Source organism: Oncorhynchus clarkii, chromosome 1 (assembly GCF_045791955.1).
Source record: "Oncorhynchus clarkii lewisi isolate Uvic-CL-2024 chromosome 1, UVic_Ocla_1.0, whole genome shotgun sequence".
Classification (NCBI taxonomy): Eukaryota; Metazoa; Chordata; class Actinopteri; order Salmoniformes; family Salmonidae; genus Oncorhynchus; species Oncorhynchus clarkii.
Genome location: NC_092147.1, coordinates 77711281 through 77733173, shown reverse-complemented (window position 1 = coordinate 77733173; position 21893 = coordinate 77711281). Strand labels below are relative to the sequence as shown.

Below are 21893 nucleotides of genomic sequence, written 5' to 3'. Positions count from 1 at the left end.
ATGTCCTTAAGAGGCTCAGTAGTGTGTGTGGCCTCCACGTGCCTGTATGACCTCCCTACAACGCCTGGGCATGCTCCTGATGAGGTGGCGGATGGTCTCCTGAGGGATCTCCTCCCAGACCTGGACTAAAGCATCCGCCAACTCCTGGACAGTCTGTGGTGCAACGTGGCGTTGGTGGATGGAGCGAGACATGATGTCCCAGATGTGCTCAATTGGATTCAGGTCTGGGGAACGGGCGGGCCAGTCCATAGCATCAATGCCTTCCTCTTGCAGGAACTGCTGACACACTCCAGCATATGGTCTCACAAGGGGTCTGATGATCTCATCTCGCTACATAATGGCAGTCAGGCTACCTCTGGCGAGCACATGGAGGGCTGTGCGGCCCCCCCAAAGAAATGCCACCCCACACCATGACTGACCCACCGCCAAACCGGTCATGCTGGAGGATGTTGCAGGCAGCAGAACGTTCTCCATGGCGTATCCAGACTCTGTCACGTGCTCAGTGTGAATCTGCTTTCATCTGTGAAGAGCACAGGGCGCCAGTGGCGAATTTGCCAATCTTGGTGTTCTCTGGCAAATGCCAAACGTCCTGTACGGTGTTGGGCTGTAAGCACAACCCCCACCTGTGGACGTCGGGCCTTCATACCACCCTCATGGAGTCTGTTTCTGACCGTTTGAGCAGACACATGCACATTTGTGGCCTGCTGGAGGTCATTTTGCAGGGCTTTGGCAGTGCTCCTCCTTGCACAAAGGCAGAGGTAGCGGTCCTGCTGCTGGGTTGTTGGCCTCCACGTCTCCTGGTGTACTGGCCTGTCTCCTGGTAGCGTCTCCATGCTCTGGACACTACGCTGACAGACACAGCAAACCTTCTTGCCACAGCTCGCATTGATGTGCCATCCTGGATGAGCTGCACTACCTGAGCCACTTGTGTGGGTTGTAGACTCCGTCTCATGCTACCACTAGAGTGAAAGCACCGCCAGCATTCAAAAGTGACCTTAACATCAGCCAGGAAGCATAGGAACTGAGAAGTGGTCTGTGGTTACCACCTGCAGAACCACTCCTTTATTGGGAATGTCTTGCTAATTGCCTACAATTTCCACCTGTTGTCTATTCCATTTGCACAACAGCATGTGAAATTTATTGTCAATCATTGTTGTTTCCTAAGTGGACAGTTTGATTTCATAGAAGTGTGATTGACTTGGAGTTACATTGTGTTTAAGTGTTCCCTTTATTTTTTTGAGCAGTGTATAAATGTACTATTTGTAAATGTGAAGTTGGGGAATGCCTGCCTCGAAGCATATTTCCCACAGTAGCTGTAATCAGTATACAATGCATGTACACTTCTACTGATTCACCTACTTCATCTCCCAGGTACTGGACAATGCCATTGAGACCGATAACATGATTCAGAAATATGAGAGTCTGGCCTCTGACCTCCTGGAATGGATTGAACAGACCATCATCATCCTCAACAACCGCAAGTTTGCCAACTCCTTAGTGGGGGTGCAGCAACAGCTTCAGGCCTTCAACACCTACCGTACTGTGGAAAAGCCCCCCAAGTGAGAGAGAGACACACACACACACACACACACACACACACACACACACACTTAAATGCACATGCCCAAACACATCAGAGTTCAAATATTGTCTTCCACTATGTCCTCCACCTACCTCCCAAGTTTCCCACACACTTCACACCATCAGCTTGACTTGGAATTTACTCTAATATTACAGTATCTGTTCCCAGAATAGACTCACCATGGACATAATGGAAACATTCAGGGATTTTATATGTGTAGACAAGTAATATCAGATTCATAGCTGGTCACCGTGTGAACTAATGCCTCTTGGTTCTGAGAAGTAACTTCAAAGAAAAGACAAACCCACACACTCCTCTTGCTAGTATCACTATTTTTTTATTCAAGCTTCGTCTTGGCCTGCAGGTTGTTTGTCTTGAATCTTGTCTTGGAATCAGCACTGAGTGATTTCTGCTAGATGAGAAAGTTGCAAAGTTAAAATTGGCCAGATTGTAAAAATTCATTAAAACAAAAAGCTTTTTGATCTTCCATTTAAGGTTAGGATTAAGCATCAGGGTTGGCAGTTAAGGTTAGTTTTAGGTTTATAATCAGATTTTATGACTTGTGGCTGTGCCAGCTAGTGACCACTGCAGAGCTGCCTCCGAAACAAAATTCATGATGAAATTCACTAACCTGCTCTTAGCCTTGGCATTCCTCAAAGCTTTTTTCTGAATTCCAGTTTTTCATTCTGAGGTGGCTAAAAGCAAAGCTTTTTCAGACAGATGTTTCAGCCTGTTGAAATTGACTTTGGCACCATTTCTACAGAGGCAACAATGTCACCCCTACTGCTGACAAAATATATATTATTCTGTGGCCTACTGGCAGGAAAATAATGCACATATTTTTGTTGATAGCTGGAGTTGCATGGGTCAAGGCAAACGCCACCAGCCATTAGAGTGGAATTGGGCTAATCTCCCCGTCAGGTTTACACAACAATACAATTATGTTATTCTCTTTGTTTCTGTCAGGTTCACAGAGAAGGGCAACCTGGAGGTTCTCCTCTTCACCATTCAAAGTAAGATGAGGGCCAACAATCAGAAGGTCTACATGCCACGGGACGGCAAACTCATCTCAGACATCAACAAGGTGAGACCTAGTGCTCCTTAATAAAGAACAGGCTTATCTCAACAGCCTGGCTAAAACAAACACTCAGAAATCCTTGTGTCCTCGATTAGGTTAGAATTGATTACAGTGATTGACAGACAGTTTAAGGGCGGTAAGCTGATCGACAGAGGGTTCAAGTAGATTTAATGGATAGACATGGTGGTTTCTGTGAGTTTAGTATAGTTAATGACAGGAAGATTTACTTTGCTTTGGGGGATTGTACAGTTGCTAGGTGGGTTTAGCTTACATCACCATAGCTACCAAGGATAGTGGGAGTGAACTTTGGGAGGAGCGGGAATGGGATGTTGGCGGGAACTGCAGCAACATTATTCCCTGGTGGCTAGGGTGCCGCGGGCGGTGTAGTAGCCGATCAGGGGTGCCGGAGGGAGGCAGCCACTTGTCAAAATACCGCCTAATCGGCCGCCTAATCTTGCCTAATGGGGGGGGCAGCCCTGAGTACAGTAGATGTATTAGGTCCATAGAGTTCTGTACGGTGAACCTGTATGACCGTTACTTGAACGTGTGTGTCTCTCCTGTCAGGCCTGGGAGAGGCTGGAGAAGTCTGAGCATGAGAGGGAGCTGGCGCTGAGGACGGAGCTGATTCGTCAGGAGAAACTGGAGCAGCTGGCCCGCCGCTTCGACCGCAAGGCCGCCATGAGAGAGACCTGGCTGAGTGAAAACCAACGCCTCGTCTCGCAGGTAACACACACTCATTGATACACACACACACACACTGGTGGTACACACTAACAATGACACTACTCCTACTGTACATTATCTACCTGAACTGTTTTGGTTCATAGCCATCATCCACTCTGGTCATGGACAATGAAGTAATTTACTCCCCTGTCTCATCCTCATGATGTTCACCCATTTAATATCTCCCTGGTAGTTTTATACAGACCCATTTAATATCTCCCAGGTACAGTAGTTCTCTTCAGACCCATTTAATATCTCCCAGGTACAGTAGTTCTCTTCAGACCCATTTAATTTATCCACGGTAGTTTTATACAGACCCATTTAATATCTCCCTGGTACAGTAGTTCTCTTCAGACCCATTTAATTTCTCCCCGGTAGTTTTATACAGACCCATTTAATATCTCCCTGGTACAGTAGTTCTCTTCAGACCCATTTAATTTATCCACGGTAGTTTTATACAGACCCATTTAATATCTCCCCGGTACAGTAGTTCTCTTCAGACCCATTTAATATCTCCCTGGTACAGTAGTTCTCTTCAGACCCATTTAATTTCTCCCCGGTAGTTTTATACAGACCCATTTAATATCTCCCTGGTACAGTAGTTCTCTTCAGACCCATTTAATTTCTCCCCGGTAGTTCTCTTCAGACCCATTTAATTTCTCCACTGTAGTTTTAGATAGACCCATTTAATATCTCCCAGGTACAGTAGTTCTCTTCAGACCCATTTAATATCTCCCTGGTAGTTTTATACAGACCCATTTAATATCTCCCAGGTACAGTAGTTCTCTTCAGACCCATTTAATTTCTCCCCGGTAGTTTTATACAGACTCATTTAATATCTCCCCGGTACAGTAGTTCTCTTCAGACCCATTTAATATCTCCCTGGTAGTTTTATACAGACCCATTTAATATCTCCCTGGTACAGTAGTTCTCTATTGTCGTGTCTTTACTATCATTAAATGAAGACTTTCAGTTTTTATCAAAGATTCTCTGTAATTAGTATTACGTGATTAGACTGATTAATCATGTAACTGTAATTAACTAGCAAGTCGAGGCACCAAGGAAAATATTCAGATTGCAAAGTTATAATTTCCCAATATAACCTTTCAGATATTTTCATATCTGATCAATAGTCTTCTGATTAATGAATTATTTTACCTCACGTTAGTCTCATTCCAAACGTTTGTTGGAATTGTTGGTTATCTGCACGAACCCAGTCTTCACTATGATTCATCCATACATCAATTGTCTTAGTTAATAATAAATAAATGATATAAGTAATTCACAGAAATGCATAAACAAACAGTCAATATGGTTACAAAAAATGATAAGGGAATGTGCCCTAGTGGGCTAAACCGGCATCGCGGCTCGGTGAACAAAATGGGGAGTGGGGGTCAGCTGAGAAGTCACTACAGAGTTAATAATTAACAATTGAAATGCTAATCCTTTACACATGAACGCTCACTCATTCGGAAACAATTGCAATCAATATAATATATATATCTACAGTGCCTTGCGAAAGTATTCGGCCCCCTTGAACTTTGCGACCTTTTGTCACATTTCAGGCTTCAAACATAAAGATATATAACTGTATTTTTTTGTGAAGAATCAACAACAAGTGGGACACAATCATGAAGTGGAACGACATTTATTGGATATTTCAAACTTTTTTTAACAAATCAAAAACTGAAAAATTGGGCGTGCAAAATTATTCAGCCCCTTTACTTTCAGTGCAGCAAACTCTCTCCAGAAGTTCAGTGAGGATCTCTGAATGATCCCATGTTGACCTAAATGACTAATGATGATAAATACAATCCACCTGTGTGTAATCAAGTCTCCGTATAAATGCACCTGCACTGTGATAGTCTCAGAGGTCCGTTAAAAGCGCAGAGAGCATCATGAAGAACAAGGAACACACCAGGCAGGTCCGAGATACTGGTGTGAAGAAGTTTAAAGCCGGATTTGGATACAAAAAGATTTCCCAAGCTTTAAACATCCCAAGGAGCACTGTGCAAGCGATAATATTGAAATGGAAGGAGTATCAGAACACTGCAAATCTACCAAGACCTGGCCGTCCCTCTAAACTTTCAGCTCATACAAGGAGAAGACTGATCAGAGATGCAGCCAAGAGGCCCATGATCACTCTGGATGAACTGCAGAGATCTACAGCTGAGGTGGGAGACTCTGTCCATAGGACAACAATCAGTCGTATATTGCACAAATCTGGCCTTTATGGAAGAGTGGCAAGAAGAAAGCCATTTCTTAAAGATATCCATAAAAAGTGTTGTTTAAAGTTTGCCACAAGCCACCTGGGAGACACACCAAACATGTGGAAGAAGGTGCTCTGGTCAGATGAAACCAAAATTGAACTTTTTGGCAACAATGCAAAACGTTATGTTTGGCGTAAAAGCAACACAGCTCATCACACTGAACACACCATCCCCACTGTCAAACATGGTGGTGGCAGCATCATGGTTTGGGCCTGCTTTTCTTCAGCAGGGACAGGGAAGATGGTTAAAATTGATGGGAAGATGGATGGAGCCAAATACAGGACCATTCTGGAAGAAAACCTGATGGAGTCTGCAAAAGACCTGAGACTGGGACGGAGATTTGTCTTCCAACAAGACAATGATCCAAAACATAAAGCAAAATCTACAATGGAATGGTTCAAAAATAAACATATCCAGGTGTTAGAATTGCCAAGTCAAAGTCCAGACCTGAATCCAATCGAGAATCTGTGGAAAGAACTGAAAACTGCTCTTCACAAATGCTCTCCATCCAACCTCACTGAGCTCGAGCTGTTTTGCAAGGAGGAATGGGAAAAAATGTCAGTCTCTCGATGTGCAAAACTGATAGACATACCCCAAGCGACTTACAGCTGTAATCGCAGCAAAGGGTGGCGCTACAAAGTATTAACTTAAGGGGGCTGAATAATTTTGCACGCCCAATTTTTCAATTTTTGATTTGTTAAAAAAGTTTGAAATATCCAATAAATGTCGTTCCACTTCATGATTGTGTCCCACTTGTTGTTGATTCTTCACAAAAAAATACAGTTTTATATCTTTATGTTTGAAGCCTGAAATGTGGCAAAAGGTCGCAAAGTTCAAGGGGGCCGAATACTTTCGCAAGGCACTGTAGATATATTGATTGCAATTGTTTCCGAATGAGTGAGCGTATATATATTTTTTAAAATGTATTATTGCTCAGTGTGTCGTCTTGATCGCTGTTGAAAAGTTTGTTTCATTTGTAGAATTGTCCGTCTCTCTCTCTCTCTGTCTCGGTGTCGTGGTTATAGTGGATAGTTCAGAGTGATATTCATTCATGTTGTAGAATGGATGTTTCGGCGGTTCTTCGCGTTCAATGATACTGAATTCCTAGCTGCAGAAAATTAATATCAAAGACTTGTTCTTATTCTGTCAGTATCGATAGTCTAAGAGTTTAACCACGTGGTATGGTTAAAAGATTCAGCAATGGTCTCCCGTGATTGAGAGAAACATGGTCTGACTGAGAATTTCTCAAAGTTGGGTTTTATTCGGAATTGCAGAAAAGGGGCTGTCCCAGGATGTCTGACCCTAACTGGGCTCAGGGGCGGTCCTCTGATTTAGTTCAACTCAAAAGGGAATTGAAGTTTTCTTCATTAAACAGTCCAAAATCACATTACACAATTATACAAACAGTATCATCCTCACTCATTCATATTTTACAACAATTAGATGTAAACCTCATATCTGAGGCTTTTATATAAACAGTGTTACGGTAATGTGGCCACACCGTCTCCCATGAGCTTCCCCAAGTTGTAACAAACAGACCAGTTCGTAGCTGGATTCTTCACCGATCTTTTATACCTTCTCCGGAACATGAAATTTGTTCGGACCTCAAGTTCTTTGAGGTGGAAGAAATTCCTTTGTTCTCTATCAAAATTCACTCCGTCTCTTATACTGTGTGGCCATGAGGCACGGTCTTCACCTCAGGAATTTACGACCTCTCTCTGACCACAGCAGCCTAGTTGGAGGCAAGGGGGAGGCTCTTTTGTACCCAAAGAGGGCAACGTCATGACACTACAGACCCATTTAATATCTCCCTGGTACAGTAGTTCTCTTCAGGACCATTTAATATCTCCCTGGTAGTTCTCTACAGACCCATTTTAATATCTCACTGGTACAGTAGTTCTATACAGACCTATGTAATATCTCCCTGGTAGTTCTATACAGTTAGATACAATCCCATATCACCTCACTCCTTTCTTTCCCTTGCTCCCTCCCTCCGTTAGGACAACTTTGGCTTCGACCTGCAGGCAGTGGAGGCTGCCACCAAAAAGCACGAGGCCATTGAGACGGACATCGGCGCCTACGAGGAGCGTGTGCAGGCTGTGCTCTCTGTGGCCAAGGAGCTGGAGGCGGAGAACTACCACGACATCAAGCGCGTGACTGCGAGGAAGGACAATGTGCTGCGTCTGTGGGAGTACCTGCTGGAGCTGCTGAAGGCCCGGCGCATCCGGCTGGAGATGAACCTGGGCCTGCAGAGGGTATTTCAAGAGATGCTCCACATCATGGACTGGATGGACGAGATGAAGGTGAGGAAGATGGTGGTGATGATTGAGGGATAGATTGGGGACAATGTGGTTGGATGGTGCGATAAGAACAGTCACATTTTGTGATGTACGAGCAACTAGTTACATTGCCCACTATTGACCCCAGTGACCTGTGATCTTCCTGACCCTGTTGCTGTGCCCTGTATCTTCAGATGCTGCTGCTGTCCCAGGACTATGGGAAACACCTGCTGGGAGTGGAGGACCTGCTGCAGAAGCATGCTCTGGTGGAGGCTGATATCGCCATCCAAGCCAACCGCGTCAAAGCCGTCAACAACAACGCTCAGAAGTTCGCCATCGACGCAGAGGGTGAGTCACGTGCTGGGATTAGTCAGTTTTGTGTGGTAGGTGATTTATTTTTGCTCTCTCTGTGGGTGATATCTGTAGGCTATATTTGGATGGAGTGTAAAAGCAGGAGAGATTATGGATGAATTGTATCCTTAAGGGTATACACTGTATGTGTACAAAACATTATGAACACCTGCTCTTTCCATGACAGACTGACTAGGTGAATGTTATGATCCCTTATTGTCACTTGTTAAATCCACTTCAATCAGTGTAGATGAAGGTGAGGAGACAGGTGAAAGAAGGATCTTTAAGCCTTGAGACAATTGAGACATGGAATGTGTTTCTGTGCCATTCAGAGGGTGAATATTTAAGGGTTTGATTTAAGTGCCTTTGAACAGGGTACGGTAGTAGGTGCCGGGCGCAACGGTTTGAGTGTGCCAAGGACCGCAACGCTGCTGGGTTTTCCACACAAGTTTCCTGTGTGTATCAAGAATGGTCCACCACCCAAAGGACATCCAGCCAACTTGACACAACTATGGGACGCATTGGCGTCAACATGGACTAGCATCCCTGTGGGAGGCTGTCTACACCTTGTAGAATCCAAGACAATGCTGCCACCTGTCAGAAAAATAAGTCCTTGTTCTTTGTCAGTTATATAAGCTTGTATTTTCAGTTTAAATGATAGAGGTGTTTTGAGTGTGACGTGTTCCTGTTCCCCCTTTTAGGTTACAAGCCCTGTGACCCCCAGGTGATCCGAGACCGCATGGCCCACATGGAGTTCTGCTACGCAGAGCTGAGCCAGCTGGCCGCCGATCGCTGCGCCCGCCTGGAGGAGTCCCGCCGCCTCTGGAAGTTCTTCTGGGAGATGGCCGAGGAGGAGGGCTGGATCCGGGAGAAGGAACAGATCCTGTCCTCGGAGGACTGTGGCAAGGACCTGACTGGGGCCGTGCGCCTGCTGAGCCAGCATCGCGCCTTCGAGGACGAGATGAGCGGTCGCGCTGGCCACTTGCAGCAGACCATCAAACAGGGAGAGGAGCTGGTGGCCGCCGACCACTTCGGAGCCGACAAGATCCGCAAACGCATCCAAGACATCCAGGCGCAGTGGGCGGCCCTGGAGGGGCTGTCTGCAGTCAGGAAGACCCGGCTGGAGGAGGCCTGCAACCTGCACCAGTTCCAGGCTGACGCCGATGACATCGACGCCTGGATGCTGGATGTTCTCCGCATCGTGTCCAGTGCTGACGTTGGCCACGACGAGTTCTCCACCCAGGCCCTGGTCAAGAAGCACAAGGACGTGGCCGAGGAGATCACCAGCTACCGACCAGTCATCGACGCCCTGCACGAGCAGTCCAAAACCCTACCCAAGGAGCAAACTGGCTCAGAGGAGGTGCAGGGGCGCCTGGCAGGCATTGAAGAGCGCTACAAGGAGGTAGCTGAGCTGACCCGGCTGAGGAAACAGGCCCTGCAGGATGCCCTGGCCCTCTATAAGATGTTCAACGAGGCGGCCGCCTGTGAGGTGTGGATCGATGAGAAGGAGCAGTGGCTCAACAGTATGGAGATACCAGAGAAACTGGAAGATCTGGAAGTGGTTCAGCACAGGTAGACATCCAGCCTAACCATGCTTATCGAGTTCAGATGCATTATGTCAGTTGATCAATTTGGAGATCGGTTGTCATTTCAAGACAACCCTTTCTCTTGAGGCAGACTTGAGACATAGAACTCCCACAGTGAAACCCCTGTGCCAATGAAATTCAGAATATTTCCCATGTTTGCAATATCTTTGTATGTCTGTCAGAGCTAGAATTAAATGTATGTGCTCCCGGCGGTTTGGCTGGACATTGGAATGTAGCACATTGGAAGGGATGTGTGAAACAAATACTTTTTATGCCAGCTAGGGTGGGCCGCTAGTGCAAGGTGTGGAAACTAGAATCCTGTAATTCACTTCCCACTTAGCAACAGAGCCTACAATGTTTTAAAGCCAAATCATTCTAAAGTCTTCCCACACTGAGAAGAAACAGGCTGTGTCCTCAGTTAGCTTAGTGTTTTGGACAGTAGTTCAATGGCTTGTTTACTCCGTGTGTCTCTGGTCTGAAATGATGTCTCCCCCTCCACACTGTTTACTCACTGTCCACCGCATGGAACCATTCCCAGACTCCTGTTTCATTGGCTTTGCTTCTATATACTGACAGCTGGAACATGGCATTACAGTTTAGCTGGAAACAAAGCATATTAACAGAATTAACATTAAAATCACGTTGTTTCCATCTGCTTATTTCTCCTCCGCCCCCTATTCTACACCCCTCTACCCCTTCTCCCTCTCTCTACCTCCTCCTCTCCCATTCTTTGTCCATCTCTACCTCTTCCCCCTCTATCCCCTCTCTACCACCTCCTCCGCCTCCAACCCTCTCTTCCTCCTCCCCCTCCCTCTTCCTCCTCCCCCTCTCTATCCTCCTCACCCTCTTCCCCCGCAGGTTTGAGAGTCTGGAGCCAGAGATGAACAACCAAGCATCCCGCGTTGCTGTGGTGAACCAGATTGCTAGGCAACTCATCCACAACGGTCACCCCAGTGAGAAGGAGATCAAAGCCCAACAGGACAAACTCAACACCAGGTCGAGTAACATCCTACATCAATCTCAACACCAACTACATTTAACCTCAGTTAAAAACCTCTAGTGGAAATGTATTCTCCCCTGACTGTGTATTTCTACGTCACTCTAGATGGAGCCAGTTCCGTGACCTAGTTGACCTGAAGAAAGACTCCCTCAACTCAGCTCTGGGCGTGCAGAACTACCACCTGGAGTGCAATGAAACCAAGTCGTGGATCCGTGAGAAGACCAAGGTTATCGAGTCCACCCAGGAGCTGGGCAACGATCTTGCCGGGGTCATGGCCCTACAGCGCAAACTCACCGGCATGGAGCGTGACCTGGCTGCCATCGAGGACAAGCTGGGAGAACTGGGGAAGGAGGGGGAGTGCCTGGCGACTGAGCACCCTGACCAGGCCCAGGGCATCATGGGTCGTCTGGGGGAGATCACAGGGGTGTGGGATGAGATGAAGGGCACCTTGAAGAATCGCGAGGAGTCTCTTGGCGAGGCCAGCAAGCTGCAGCAGTTCTTCCGGGAGCTGGATGACTTCCAATCATGGCTGTCCAAGACCCAGACGGCCATCGCTTCAGAAGACATGCCCAACACACTGACTGAGGCCGAGAAGCTTCTGGCGCAGCACGAGGGCATCAAGAACGAGATCCGCAACTACGAGGAGGACTACCAGAAGATGAGGGACATGGGTGAGATGGTGACCCAGGGCCAGACGGACGCCCAGTACATGTTCCTGAGGCAGAGGCTGCAGGCCCTCGACACGGGCTGGAACGAGCTGCACAAGATGTGGGAGAACCGTCAGAACCTACTGTCCCAGTCCCATGCCCACCAGCTGTTCCTCAGGGACACCAAGCAGGCTGAGGCCTTCCTCAACAACCAGGTAACATCACATTGCACACTTCTATTGGGCTGACACCATTTAGTCGACTGGTAGATAGGCTGTTGCTTGACCGAGATTTCTTTAGTCGAGCAGTAGCAAACATTTTTTAAATAATTAATGGTGTACCAGACAATGGTCTGATTTGCGCCTGTCTGAGTGGGCGAATCTATTGAGAGGCCGTGGGGATGGCACAGTCCATCATTCTAAGATGTGCTACTGAAATTGTATATGGTTATATTATATAAGAACAATGGTGAAACACTAATAAAAATAATCCCATTTTTATTTGCTTTCTCCCGCGTTGGATAGCAGTCGCTGTCCGCCGGTCTAAAACATCAGTGTGACGTTGAATTGGTGCCTTTTCCAAACTATGTTGCTATTTGCATAATAGCAAAGATAACCGGTGTATTGGTGTTGAGAACAATGAGGCAGAAGTGGAGTTAGGAGATGAGAAAACAGCCCTTGCCTTAATTGTCTAAGAAAAGTGAGGAGATAAAAATGTGCCTGGCTTTATAAATCATCCATATACTGTATCTACAGAAATGAGACAGATCCTGTTTGTTACCAGTTTGAGTGTTTGTTAAAGCCTCCTGCAACCACAACATGTCAGATACAAATTCGGCTGTTTTTCATCTTTGCTATGCTGTAATGAAAGGCTTTACACATGTTTTTTTCTTTAGAACAGCCTCTCTGGTATTAGAAAAATAATATTTATAATAATAACCCTCTTTTCTTTATCTCCTTCTTATTACTATTATTATGATCCTCATTGTAATAAGTAATATCATCATTAGTAGGCTTAGCACAGCAGGCTTGTATAACCGCCATCGAGCTGTAGGTCTTAGAACGCGTCCTGTTTAGTCTTTATACCGTAACTTACTTAGGTCTATATTTCAATACTTATATAGGCTAATGTTTCAATCAAACGTTCATTCATGTCAGCACACAGCATACGATTTGAAATGTAATCAAGAATTTGTTTTCAAATAAAATGACAAAGCGACGCTTGAATAGTTAGCGCTAACAATTAATAAACCGTTCCATGTCAGCAATTGCAGTCAATAATGCATGCGACTGTTTTTAGTCTTTGCTGTAATAAAGGCTTTCCCAAAAATAAACTTTACAACAGACTCTGGCACGCTTATCATTTAGTGTTTACGTTGTTCCAAACAGTCAGAAAAAAGATATTGTAATCTAACCGAACCTGTTTGGTACATAATATGGACGCAGTACCTGCTCCTTACTTTATTTTTCTTGATCTCCAGTATTTTCCACAACTAGTCACATTTATTCCTCACATCTAGCTTCCCCTTTACCTCCTGAGCAACCAACCATTCCTCCATTTCCAGTTTATTTGTCACGTCATCTGCATCCATTTTGCTGTCATGTGTTTGGAGTTTGTTATAACCAATGTGATTATGATATGCTATAGGTCAGGCCCTATTGGTCACATGCGTGCAATGCATTCATGCATCACGTAAAGAGAAAGGTTTGAGGGAATAGGGAATGTTATTTCCCTAACAAATTTCAGTAACAGAACTTTTCAATCAGAAATGGCTGTAATTATGTTGCAGCTTCAGCAACACGGACAGCGTGATAAACACTGATGTTCTGTGGTATTCGCTGCAGGAGGGAGGAGAGGGAGACAACACTAAACACTGTTGATGTTCTGTGGTGGTCGCTGCAGGAGGGAGGAGAGGGAGACAACCGGTGCTAGTTAGTCACTCACTTTAAAAAAATGTACACAGCGCAGCAAGTCTGAGCCCGGCACACTCAAATGAATTGCAGTCAGACTCCCTATAGTCATTCATCTTAATTATTTAATCAAACGGTTTGTTTAAATCATCAGACAAGCTCAGTACATAGTTGATTTGATTGAAACACATAGGACGTGTCTATATGGAAAAATACACGTTTTAAAATTTCAACCAATCGATTGGTCGAAAGAACAGAAGACTCTCGGTCGATCAAGATTTGTTTTTGTTGTCAGGGAAAGCACTACACTTCTGCCCATTTATGTTTCAGACAAATGGCAGTGAGCAAAATAACCTGAACGTTTTGAATAAATGCGATGGCACAGTGTACAAAGCAAGCTCTCGGTACTGCAACTCCATTGCAAGGACTGCATCATACTGTTAATGTTAACATTATAGTTAAATAATGGCCTACACACATTGTTAAAGAAAGTATGCGTGTGTGTGCGCAATTATCAGTGTGTGTGTGTGCGCATTCCTTTGTGGTCTAGCCGACGGGTTGAACCCCTCATTATTAGAGCGATGCTAAGAGGCAGACTGCTCTATTAGTCAGATCACTGTCTGGGGCTTCAGCTGGACCACACTGACTGCGCTGTTCAGCACTACCACTCACATCCCAGCCAATCCAATGCATACACACACACCTCTGTTGGCTCAGTCCTCTGGAAAGATTTCTGAGAGAAACACCATATCCGCTGTTACTGTGCTACGGTAGGCGACAGTACATGGGAGTCACCTGTATGTTCTTGATGAAGAGTCGAATGGCACGCTCACTGATGCCGCTACTGTCCGCCTCCTTGCTCATTCCCTCTTTAACTGCCTCCCTCCTCTCTTTCTCAGGAGTATGTGCTGGCCCATACAGAGATGCCCAGGACTCTGGAGGGGGCGGAGGGAGCCATTAAGAAGCAGGAGGACTTCATGACCACCATGGACGCCAACGAGGAGAAGATCAAAGCTGTGGTGGACACCGGACGCAGGCTGGTCAGCGATGGAAATGTCAACGCTGACCGCATCCAGGAGAAAGTGGACTCTATCGATGAGAGGTATTGAATACTTTGTTAAAAGCTCTATACAATTTGATTTATTGTGTATGTGGAGAACTGATTGGTAGCCATCATTACCTATACATTTTTTTAAACGGCTGTTTCTGAACTCTTACCTCTCTCTGTGCTGAAGATATGTTTTAACGTGTGTGTGGTGTGTGTGTGTGTGAAGACATAAGAAGAACCGCATGATGGCCAGTGAGCTTCTCTGTAAGCTGAAGGATAACAGAGACCTGCAGAAGTTCCTCCAGGACTGCCAAGAGGTGAGCTGCCCCCTATCACACCCATATAACATACCCCTCACTTACTCTCTCTCTCTGAGTGTATCTCACTAATTGGCTCTTTGGTGTGTGCAGCTCTCCCTGTGGATCAATGAGAAGATGCTCACAGCTCAGGACATGTCGTACGACGAAGCCAGAAACCTCCACAGCAAATGGCTCAAACACCAGGCGTTCATGGCCGAGCTGCAGTCAAACAAGGAGTGGCTGGACAAGATCGAGAAGGTCAGTGACTTAATGATGTATATCTTCTCTTTGACAATTTCGTTGCACATGTCCCCTCCCTTGAGATTTGTGTTGTTTTCTGAGTGTGCGTGTCCCTAAAGCTCTCTCCCTGTGTGTGAAGTAGTTCTTTTTTTTTAGCTCATAACTTATTGTTGATGCTTATACTCCACACTTCCCTCCAGTCTGATAAGAACAGCTCTCTCCTTTGGATAATTTAGTCCTGAATGCAGAGCGATCAAGTCATGACAACCACATGGGCTATTTAAGCAATAAGGCCTGAGGGGTGTGTGCTATATGGCCAATATACCATGGCTGAGGGCTGTTCTTGGATATTGGCCACAAACCCCCGAGGTGCCTTATTGCTATTATAAACTGGTTAAAAATGTAATTAGAACAATAAAAATACTTTTTTGTCATTCCCGTGGTATACGGTCGCGTATACCACCGCTTTCAGCCAATCAGCATTCAGGGCTCGAACCACCCAGTTTATAATACAGCTTATTTTTATCGCTCTGGTACTATTTCACAAGTATGTGGTACATTTTCACAACTCTTAGTACAAAACTCCAAAACTGGTAATGTGGCCCGTCTTTCATTCAAAACCTGTCATTGTGCATTCATTTAGATTGTAAACATCTCTCACCACACAACCATTGCTTAAAACTATACGTTTATTGTGAAATGTAATGAGAACATTGGTTTAATACCCAAACACACAAAATGATTTTCAATTTAGTATTTTTTACCAGTTAATCCAATAGCAAACAATGCAAGATATGTGTTTCAAATCACCCTTAGAAGTGCTGAAGGTAATATGCTACAGTACTGTAAATTACAGTAGATTCGTTTTCACATTAGGCAATACACTTACATTACCTAACAAAATGTACAGAAAATCTATTTCCATCTCTATCCAATGTCTAATCATTCACGAAAAAAATACATTTTATTTTTCAGATGTAATTGCAATATAGGTTTACTGTCTAATGAAATGAAAAATGAAACCATGTTAAGTACGTATTCATTTGCATCAAGCCACAGTGAATGTCCTCTGTTCATCATGCACCGTGGGACAACCTTTTGGCATGGCGAATCAGAGCTTGTCGTCACATGCCTCATCCATGTCCAGAAGGCGGGTGGCACGCTTATGGGGATGGCGTTCGTACACCTTCAAATCCTCAATAGGGTTGAGGAAAGGAGAGTATGGGGGCAGATATAGGGTCACGAATCAGGGATGGGCCCATACCATGACTGAACCACGTCTGCATAGTGAAACCTAGCATTGTTCTACGCAATGATATAGGTGACCCCTTCACCTTAACAAGCCTGCTCAATTTCATTGAGAAACACAATGAGGATCCAAGTAATGGCCTACATCCTACCACACCGTCTTCAGAGATAGCTGTGCACATGGAGATGTTTCCCCCACGTTGTCCTTGCACTTCGACGGCCCCCTATTGGCTTATGAGGTTCCGCCCACGATGCCAAGTTGAAGCCCGCTTCATCAACAAAGATATACTTGTGATGGTTCACAGCAACATAAAGCACCATCCTAAAAATATAATTTGGTTAGATATTTTTACATTAGTTCCAAATGATATTGTGAAGGAGCATTTGCATCAAATAGTAACAGTAATACAGTATATAGTGCTGTACCTAAACACTCGGCCCGCAGTTGTTTCACGTGGTCGTTGTTTCTCTCAAAAGGCACCAGGTAAATGTGTTTCATAGATACCTGGTGCCTCTTCAAAAGGCGGGCAATTGTTTGTAGGCTGATTGATGCCACATTGGCAAAGGGGGGGGGGGGTCATCTTTCTCCTCAATGGCCTGCTTTATTTTTCGTACAGCCGTATGTCATTCCTGGTCCTCTACATCTCCACCACGGCCCACTCCTACTGGTCTGTCCGTGCACGGCCACACCATGGGGGCTTCTGTCAATTCTGAGGTTAGAACAGAGTATACTGTCAATGGATAATACTGTAAGAATATTTTGTGAATTGACATGCATTACGATATGCAATTTACTGTAAATGAAATGGTAAAGAATAGTGCATATCCTGCAAACTTACCGGTGTTCTTGGCGAAATGTTCTCATGATTGAAATTATTTTAAATGTACATTTTTTTTGTATAATCATTTTTTAGGAGTTAGATCAGCTTTAATATTGCAGATAGATTGTGGCTTCCATCAATGTAATTGTTTGCATCATTTACAATCCCCCATATGTTTTGTAAATATATATTAAACTATTATCCCATCTATCTCTGAACACCATCCGGTTTTCTATTTGCCATATATTTTTCAACTGCTGTGGTGTTTCACAAGATTTATGAACCCTTTCTATTCTCAAAGTTTCTACAGATTATACATTTAAATAAAAATGTTTGGTTAGTTATATTAATGATCGATTTGAGTATGACTTTTTAAATCCCAGAGCAGTGCTATTTGCAGAGTTAGCTCCAGGTAAATGTTGCAATTCTTCAACCATTCCTGAACCTGTGACCAAAAACAAGCTACTTATGGACAGTACCAAAACAAATGATTGAATGATTCTGTCTCTTCGCAGCAAAAACGGGATGGTTGTATCCACTATATATATTTAACATTCTATTGACTGCAATAATTTAAAACATTTTATATTAAAAAACAAAGTTTTGTATCCAGCGTTGTTTTGTGTATCAGTTCATAAACCATGTGCCATGGAATCATTACATTGAAAATCTCTGCCCAACTATTTTTCAATCTGTCACAGCTGTCAAGTTTTGAGTCCTTCAATGAAACTGGTATACTTCTTTATTTATCACAATTTTCTTTAACCAATTTTGGTCTTTAATGCAGGGCAGAATGACAAGTTCCTTACTTTCTCCCCCTTCCACTTGCCTCCTCAATTTTTGCGGTAATGCTGTAATTAGTTGGTTGTAATTTTGAATGGTGCAGACGTTTCCATATATTTTTGTTAGCTGCACGTGACAACTCCACCAGTTCTATTTATGATATCAATTACAAAGGATTGAGTTAATTTTTTTATCTCCAAATATTTATTTTTTAATCAATTAGTTAATTTGAGTTTAACCATGATATTTGTTATAATATTTTTTCTGTCTTTTCTGGTGGATTACACTGACATTGCAACCCCCTTTCTATGGCCTGTTTTAAAAATGACTGATATTTTGGTAAGCTGAATAAAGGGAAAAGGGCCTTTCTTGAACATGGTAAGATGTTTTTACTAATCTGCTAGAGAACCAGTTCGGATTTAATTATAACTTTTGGATGACTGAAGCCTTTAGTGACGTCTAATGCTTTAATATGTACTAATTTCTGCCCTCCGAATTCATATTCATTATATAAATAGGCCCATTTAATTGTCTGGCTTGCCATTCCAAAAAATAATATGCTCTGATAATTTAAAGTTGCTCGGCAAGACCATAAGCAAATGGGTGAACTGGGATATGACTAATCAGGGTGATTTTCGCCCCCCATAAATAGACGGGTATTTTCCTTTCCATCTTAGCAAAATTGTCCCTATTTTTGTTAACGTTTTATTAAAATGTATTGTGGGGAGAGAATTTCTTTATTTCGGGATATGAAGACAGAGTATATCCACTTCACTGTCAGACCATTTTATTGTTAAACTACACGAATAGTTGTATTTTTTTGTGATCCAATACGTAATATAGTACACTTATCATAATTACGTTGTAATCCAGAGAGGTTAGAAAAATTATCTTGATCCTCTGAGGCTGTGGAGGGATCCAAATTTTGGATTTAAAATAACATGATTCATCATCTTACAATGACATCTTTGTTTTTAAGCCCTGGATTTCTAGCCCCTTGATATTATTGTTGGATCTGATTTTAATAACTAACATTTCGATGGCCATAATAAATAGATATGCCGATAGTGGACAACCTTGTTTTACTGCTCTTGACAGTTTAGTACTTTCTTAGAAGTAGCCATTATTTACTATTTTACACCTAGGGTTACTATACATAACTTTAACCCATTGTATTAGAGATTCTCCAAAATTGAAATATTCCAGGCAATTATATATAAATTCCAGTCTACTTTATCAAAAGCCTTTTCAAAGTCTGCTATGAATACCAGGCCTGGTTTCGCAGATTTTTCAGTGTTCTATTGTTTCCAGTACTTGTCTTACATTAGGTTTTCTACATGGACGATATATTATCTCTGTCTGATTAGGATTGATAATATCCGACAATACCTTTTTTAATTCTATGCATTTTGCTGGAACACTGAAGGGGGATGACATTTTTGTATGTACTGTATCTTTACCACCTGGGTCCTGTTTCAGTAAAAGTCAAATCAGACCACCTTGTTCAGTATCTGATAATCTACCATTTTCATAGGAGTGGTTAAAACATGCCAATAACGGTCCTCTGAGTACCTCAAAGGTTTTGTGTTCTTTGACTGGTATACCATCCAGCCCTGGAGTTTTCCCGGACTTGAAGGCTTTAATTGCATCAAGAAGTTCCTCTGTAATTTGGCCTTCACATGAGTCAGCTGTTCATTTGACTTATTAGAAATAAAATCCTTTACACATAACTTTGGTTAGTTGAGATGGATTAGACTGAAATTAAAACCTATGCTTAAAATACTTAGTTCCTGTTTAACTAAATTATTTTTGGTAGCATTTCTATGTTGAAAATAAAAAATAATTTGTTCCTCCATTTAATTGTTTTTCCTCTGACGAATTCTGTGCCTCTGTGGTACAGTTTTTATTGCTATCTATCTGATTGAATTCACAGTTGATCTTTTCAGATTGGGGTGAACTAATGTGTCATCCTCTGCCACGTTAAGGCCTCTGTTTACCGCATGGTCAACAAAAATGTCTGGACTTCATTAGACACAACAGTTCCCTGCCGTCTACCTCCCTCTCTCTCCAATGTCCACCTCTTTGATGGGGCCCATGCCCACCTCTTTAACCTCTTTGATGGGTCCCATGCCCACCTCTTTGACCTTTTTGATGGGTCCCATGCCCACCTCTTTGATAGGTCCCATGCCCACCTCTTTGATGGGGCTCATGCCCACCTCTTTGATGGGGCCCATGCCCACCTCTTTGACCTTTTTGATGGGTCCCATGCCCACCTCTTTAACCTCTTTGATGGGTCCCATGCCCACCTCTTTGACCTTTTTGATGGGTCCCATGCCCACCTCTTTGATGGGGCCCATGACGACCTCTTTGATGGGGCCCATGACGACCTCTTTGATGGGGCCCATGACGACCTCTCTGACAGGCCTCTTGTCCACGAGCTCTTTGATTTCTTCCTCTCACTTGCTGTAAATCCTGCTCCATGTTGAAAGAAATTATCACACAGCCCCTTTTTATATGGGCACCAATTGTGGTTACCACTATGTGAAATCAATTAGCAATAACGAGTAATCATTATGTATGTTTGTCATGTATCATACAAGTCATTTAGATTTTTATACTTTACAAGCAACAATTTATTTATGTAGTTCTCAATCTATATATAGTAGACAAACCAGTTTAAAATCTATAGGTTTACCAAACGGTTCAGTGATTAAGCGTAGTTTTTTTTTTTTTTTTTTTTTTTTTTTTTAACCTTTATTTAACTAGGCAAGTCAGTTAAGAACAAATTCTTATTTTCAATGACGGCCTAGGAACAGTGGGTTAACTGCCTGTTCAGGGGCAGAACGACAGATTTGTACCTTGTCAGCTCAGGGATTTGAACTTGCAACCTTCCGGTTACTAGTCCAACGCTCTAACCACAAGGCTACCCTGCCGCCCCTAGTTGGATTAAGTGATGGTCAGATGTATATAAACAAATAAGAGAATCCTATGAAAAGTATTGTGAGCATTGCATTGTTAAAGTCAATTACTTTATATGGAAGGTATTTCTAGATCAAACACTAATTAGTTTGGGTGAAAAAGTTAGTGTGATTTTGGATTTTTTTGTGTTGCACTTAGTCAATTGAAAATGTCCTTTTAGTTTTTGAAAAAACAACCTTTTTGATGATCTATTTTGAGTTTTGTACAAACTGACATTTCACCATGTGAAAATGCTACCAAAGCGATAGAAAAAATGCTATTTGCTTTCAGTGGAATTCATTTCAAAACAAGCTGTCAGCAGAACCAGTGCAGCAGCTCTGCAGACTAGAACTTGTAGTTTAAAAGTTCAGGATTGACGGCTTGTTGCCGAGAATGATCGTGAGCAGTGTCACATTTGCTCACGTCCGATTTGACTGAATCACCAATTTCCCATTGTCTTCCTTCCTGAATGGCATTAGTGGAGCTCGATTTATCTCCATAATGTTCTAACGTGACTTTCTCCTACCCAATCCCAGGATGGAATGCAGCTGATGGCTGAGAAGCCGGAGACCGAGTCCATGGTAAAGGAAAAGCTGGCAGCGCTCCATAAGATGTGGGATGACCTGGAGTCCACCACCCAGACCAAGGCCAAGTGTCTGTTTGATGCCAACAAGGCCGAGCTGTTCACCCAGAGCTGTGCCGACCTAGACAAGTGGCTGGTAGGAGTGGATGGACAGATCCAATCAGACGACTACGGCAAAGATCTGACCAGTGTCAACATCCTGCTCAAGAAACAACAGGTACTGACTACTGGAGTTTGAGTTGTTGTAGGTCTCCCTCAGTTACGTTATGTGACCATGATACTTATTTTCCTGACTCCTTTGACACATGCATGGACCGGTAAAATACCAATTTCTCTCATTTTAGCTCATGGTTTCATACTAGGTTAAAGCCACTATCAGTAATTTACCTCAGGATGAATTCACTTGCATAGACAAACGATATAGCCAAACGATGAGCTAAGTGTTAAGCCTGATTTTGTTTTCACTTTTACTTTAACTGTGTAAGGG

General features: G+C 43.4%; 1 protein-coding gene across 2 annotated transcripts in view; it reads left to right on the top strand.

The window, feature by feature from the left end:
* LOC139412798 (spectrin beta chain, non-erythrocytic 1-like) overlaps nt 1-21893 on the top strand; it is a 128447-nt gene that overhangs the window by 77072 nt on the left and 29482 nt on the right. For both annotated transcript variants that reach the window (XM_071159530.1, XM_071159523.1), the window contains 12 exons: nt 1372-1559; nt 2549-2666; nt 3225-3383; nt 7654-7956; nt 8127-8280; nt 8985-9855; nt 10728-10865; nt 10975-11731; nt 14326-14528; nt 14701-14791; nt 14885-15031; nt 21360-21623. In XM_071159530.1, the coding sequence (XP_071015631.1) occupies nt 1372-1559; nt 2549-2666; nt 3225-3383; nt 7654-7956; nt 8127-8280; nt 8985-9855; nt 10728-10865; nt 10975-11731; nt 14326-14528; nt 14701-14791; nt 14885-15031; nt 21360-21623 (3393 nt within the window). The remainder of the gene's footprint in view (nt 1-1371; nt 1560-2548; nt 2667-3224; nt 3384-7653; nt 7957-8126; nt 8281-8984; nt 9856-10727; nt 10866-10974; nt 11732-14325; nt 14529-14700; nt 14792-14884; nt 15032-21359; nt 21624-21893) is intronic.